Consider the following 4,889-nt stretch of genomic DNA (forward strand, 5'->3'; position numbering starts at 1 on the left):
CCCGCGGTCGCGCCACACCGGCTCGGGACCCCGTCCCCGCGGTCGCGCTCGGCGGGGGATTCCCCCGCGGGCTCGGTTTCCGCGCCAGCTCGCGGCGGAGGGGCGGGGACCGGGCGGGGACGGGGCGGGCCCGGCATCAAGTTTCCTCTACGTCACCGGGGAAATTCCGCATAAATACAGAGCGCGGGCTCAGGTGAAGCGACTGGAGCGGCCGTCTGGCTCCGAGCTTGTAGCGTCCCGGTCCCACCACCGCGTCCCGCCGCCCTGCCCGTGTGCGGTACGCGTCCCGCAGGCGCCCGAGGTGCTCGGGTTGGGGGACTGACACCCTGGGGTCCTCTGCAGAGTTCGTGGTGACACTTACCAAGATGCCCATGAAGAGGGCGCGTAGGAACGCGCAACCGAACCCGGCGCGGCCTCGGACAGGTACTGGCCGGCGGGGGCCCGCGGGGGCCGGGGTCAGCCCTTCGGGGCCGGGCGCAGGCTATACGGGGGCTCCAGGTCGGGCCAGGTGTGCGCCCCAGCGCCTGCCTTAGTGGCGCTTCCAGGAAGTTCTTCTGGGGGTGTCCCAGGACCGCAGAGGCGGCGAGGGGGAGGGAGCCCGGTTTGGGGTAGGGACACAGCTGCATTTTTAGCCGGGATAGAAAGCTCCTTCTCTGCTCTTCCCTCCTCCCCGCTTACCCTTCCCGGGGGCACGGGGGGGACTAGTGCAAGTGTAGGCGGCGGCCGGGAGGAGAAAGTCATTATCTCGGCAGGTGGGCCGGGAGAGGGCTGCGAAGCCCCCTGGTCCCCCAGCGCTCCCGGAGACGGGCCCCGCAAGGACCCCTGTGCTCAGGAGCATAGAAAGTCTTGCTTGTTAAAAGTAGCATTTAATCGTCGATATTTCGGGGGCTGGGGGTAGGAGAATAGGAGTTGTTCCCCCATCATTTTTCATCCATCCGTTCCCTTCATCACATAGAACTACATCAAAACTTTTCAGGTCAGCAATCCCCTTTTAGAAAATGAATCTTATCAAGGAAGGCAGTAAGGCCCAGGGCTCCAAATCTGTGTAGGTCATACTGCTATTGCATCAGATTATGGGCCCCCTCTTAAGGTTAGTTTCGTTTTAGGGAGCTCGTGCTAATGTGAGCATGCTAGGTTAGCAACAGGCTGCTCTCGGGCTCTCGCCTGGGGTAGGAAAAGCTTTGTTTACCTTTTGTGATGTCTAAGAGTTCTGTGACTCGGTTACTGAAAGACCTAACCTGTGCATAGCACTCTCCGGGCCTATGTTCTTAGTTCCCAAGAACAAGGGACAGCAGGAAGTGCCTGGTAATCTTGATTAGACATTAATACATTTATAAGTTGTGTAATTGCAACAAAAAATTAAGGAAACAACTGGGAACTATTTATGTCCTGCGGCCCCCCCCCCATTTTGTGAAAGAGATAGTTTTTCCACTTAGAATTCAGGGCTTACAGAATACCGAATACTGAATGATCCTGGCTTTTTTTTTTTAAAGCAATTGTAGGTTAATATCCCACTCACAGAAGAGAACATGTGTTTGTAAATACTTCTCAAAATGTTTGACCCTTTAGCCCATAAAGAAATAGCATCTTAGGAATTTATTAGGTCTTTTGGTGTAGGAGTTAGGGAAGATTTCACTCACCTTACAGAGAGAAATTGGTTGAAATGTAGGTTTAAAATTTTTCTTTACATTTTGGGAGGCTGGGGGGGAGGTTGCTTGAGGTCAGGAGTTCCAGACCCCCCTATGCAACATTAGCAAGAACCCCCAAAATAGAAAAATTAGCCAGGCATGGTATGGTAGAGCAGGCCTGTAGTTACGTGGGAGGCTAGGGAAGGGGGATATCTTGAGCTCAGGAATTTGAGGCTGCACTGAGCTATGATACCACTACACTCTAGGCTAGGCAATAGAGTGAGACCATATATCAAAAAAATTTTTTTTTGCTTTACTCTGTATTTACAGTTTCCATTTATTTTGAGCTTAAATATGGTCTTTTCGTGGTCTATTTACAAAATAGCTGGTCCAAGTGAAGTAGTGTTTACAACTAATTGATCACAACCTGTTACAGATTCCTTTGTTCCTTCTCCAGTCCCACTGCTTCACTTGACTGGCCTAAAAAAAAAAAAAAAGACACCAGATTTTAATTTGTCATCATAATGCTCTTTAATGCTTTTTATCATGAAGGTGACCAAAAAGCCCTTAAGTTGCACTTTGAAATATTCAAAAACATTCATATTATAGTCAGTATAGATTTAGTGTTAGTTGCATTTACTGACAAAAGTTTACTTGGAAGTTGGATTACAGCATTTTTTCTTACAAATAATATTCAGTTAAGAGTACCTCAATTCTAAAAAATACTAAATATGTGAAACTTATTTTACCTCACTCATCTGCATAAAGGCAATGGATTGGTCCCGATTGGGCTTATAGGAAGAAGGTGGTTTACATTAAGATGTAAATATTTAGAGATTGTGGATTTAATTTTAGAGTAAATTTTGAGGCTTTTATGAGAAACTATCAATAGGTTTTTTTAATGAGGAGAAGAATAAATTTAGATTTGCCTGTTAATGAGAGGATAATTTAAGGTATGAATTACTACGGTTTAAAAACCAACTCCTACTTGAAAACCACACATGTTTAGAATTTGACTTCTGTTCCCTGGCCTTAAAAGAGGGAGAAAAGGATGACATCACCCGAGGCAGGTAAAGGCTAACATTACTCTTTGTAGTATTGGACCCATGACATTTTCATATTTAGAAGTAAGATAACACTGGCATCATCCAGGATGAGCAAAAAAGTATACGTTCTAAGTGGTCTTTCTCACATTAAGAAAACAGGTGCACATAAAGCCAAAAAGAAATGCTTCCTGAGATACTCAGCTTGTCACTTAGATGGGCGTATTAACTCTTGCTTCTTACTCTGGCTGGAATATTGTGAATGTTAATTTTCATGTTTTGCTTTCTTTCTCAGAGATCCAAGAGGAGTGTGCCCTTCAACTCAGGAGAATTGGAGACAAACTGCATTTCCAGCAGAAACTTCTGAATCTGATAGCCAAACTTCTCCGCTCAGGAACCTGACTACATCAAAAACTTTGCATGAGGAGACTCCTTCAAAAGGGAAGTTTCCTGAAGTATGTACAGATTTCGTGAATTGGAAGACATCTCATGGTAATTGAAAGAAATGAGAAGGAAGATGCATTTGCTTTTGGATGCTCTTGGAAACGGAAGATGGAATACATCAAAAATGAATTTCTGTCGGAGGTTTCCCAGATGTCATTCTTTGGGATGTGAGGACATTATATAATCTTTGTTTATTTGAAAGCAAGAATGGAAGAACCTTGAAAATAGGGAAGTGTAGCTATTGATACATTTCTTTTATGCTTAGAGAGTTATTCTTTTTTTTCTTTATTTTTGCTGAAAGTTACTGCCCAACCTGGTGTAAAAGGAGTTGACAGATAAGATTAAGACTGGAAGAAACAGTTCAGTGTTGTTTACATTTTTTTTTTGTTTTTTTTTGTTTTTTGTTTTGCTTTTCAATGTCAACTCCAGAGCAATGTATGCTGTTTAGTTTATGTGTATTAATCTTGTTAAAAGAACATTTCATTGTGAGAACACTGAATGTCATAGCGAATGTTTATTTCATAGGTCACTACATAATGTAAAATAAGTTGATAATTTGTTTCTTTTTACTCAAATTGTATTGCTTCTGTTCAGATGTCCTTTCACTAATGTGTTCCTGAGGGCATTAACTGGAAAGTATGGAAAACTGGAAAGTAGCTTTGAAATAATTGGATTTTATAGGAAGTAAAACTCTGGCAGATTGAATATTACATGGTAAAAGAGTATGGGGATTTTGTATAAGCAGGAAAAATGAAAAAGATTATAGAACTTGATTTTTTAATTGGTGTAATTAAAACTTAGTAAAACAGTCAAGTAACTTGGTAAGAAAATAAATGTGTTTCTAAGGAAGTTTCTAAAAATTTGTAAAATGCGCCTTTTCACATTAGTTGGTGCTTATCCTATGGAAAGAGATCTTTTAAAAGAAATAAAGAATATTTTCATGATTAGAATATACTTTTCTTAAAGAGGGAACGCTATTTCTCATCCCAGAATGAAAATCCCATGTATACATATATATGTGCACACACATATGTATATATATGGATATCCATACGGATAATTTGTTTTACAGTATTATGTAGATTGTTAGAAGAGTTTCCTAAGTTTCATTTTTTTAAATCTGGGCTACAAACAAAGTCCTCAAATACATAAGCAATAATGTCACGATTGAATTTCAGCAGGAATAACTTTATTTTACCTATTTATAATTAAAATATTTTTGTTTTGTTTGAAAATGTGTATTAAGGTTGCATTTTTGAGTTATGAGACAAGGGTTTTATAACTACTTGAATTTTTAAAGTAAAAATAATATGGTCTGTAGTCACTTTTGATGAAAAATTACCTCACATCTGCTTTCTTCAGTGTTACTTAAGGCTGTTTAGTTGGAAGGTTTTTTTTTTCTGCCTAGAGGTAGGTAGATATTTTGCCATATGGGTATTTATGGTCTGTAACTGTATTTCAATGTGTATGCACATATGAAAGTTGATATCTTGGCAGTATAAAACTATTAAAAGTTGTCACTCTTTTCTGTGTGTTTTATTTTTTCGTCATGTAATGTAAGTGTTCGTTATTAAGCCAGAGTATTTTAATTGATTTCCATCAGCAGACATGTCTTGACCGGCACCATCTCCTTCCAGTGGGAGGAGTAAAAAAATACAAGGCATTTGGCATGATTTCTGCTGTCAGGAAACGTATCACCTTAATTAGGAGGGGAAGCAGTGAAAGATAGGAAATGAGTGCCAGGCATAGGTCTTAAGAGCTGCTCAGTGCCTCA

General features: G+C 41.5%; 1 protein-coding gene across 1 annotated transcript; it reads left to right on the plus strand.

Moving 5' to 3' along the window:
• Window positions 1–203: 203 nt before the first annotated feature.
• On the plus strand, window positions 204–4,640 carry PMAIP1 (phorbol-12-myristate-13-acetate-induced protein 1). Its single transcript, XM_045527467.1, has 2 exons — window positions 204–423; window positions 2,967–4,640. The coding sequence occupies exons 1-2, from the start codon at window positions 366–368 to the stop codon at window positions 3,071–3,073; spliced, it is 165 nt and encodes a 54-aa protein (XP_045383423.1). The 5' UTR covers window positions 204–365; the 3' UTR covers window positions 3,074–4,640.
• The last annotated feature ends 249 nt before the right edge of the window (window positions 4,641–4,889 follow it).

Source organism: Lemur catta, chromosome 16 (genome assembly GCF_020740605.2).
Source record: "Lemur catta isolate mLemCat1 chromosome 16, mLemCat1.pri, whole genome shotgun sequence".
Classification (NCBI taxonomy): domain Eukaryota; kingdom Metazoa; phylum Chordata; class Mammalia; order Primates; family Lemuridae; genus Lemur; species Lemur catta.

What these genes read in the sequence shown, in the direction of transcription:
- PMAIP1 (XM_045527467.1), top strand. Translation starts at nt 366, where the DNA reads ATGCCCATGAAGAGGGCGCGTAGGAACGCGCAACCGAACCCGGCGCGG. An exon ending in CCCGGCGCGGCCTCGGACAG is followed by an intron (nt 424 to 2,966) that starts GTACTGGCCGGC and finishes TTTCTTTCTCAG; the next exon opens with AGATCCAAGAGGAGTGTGCC.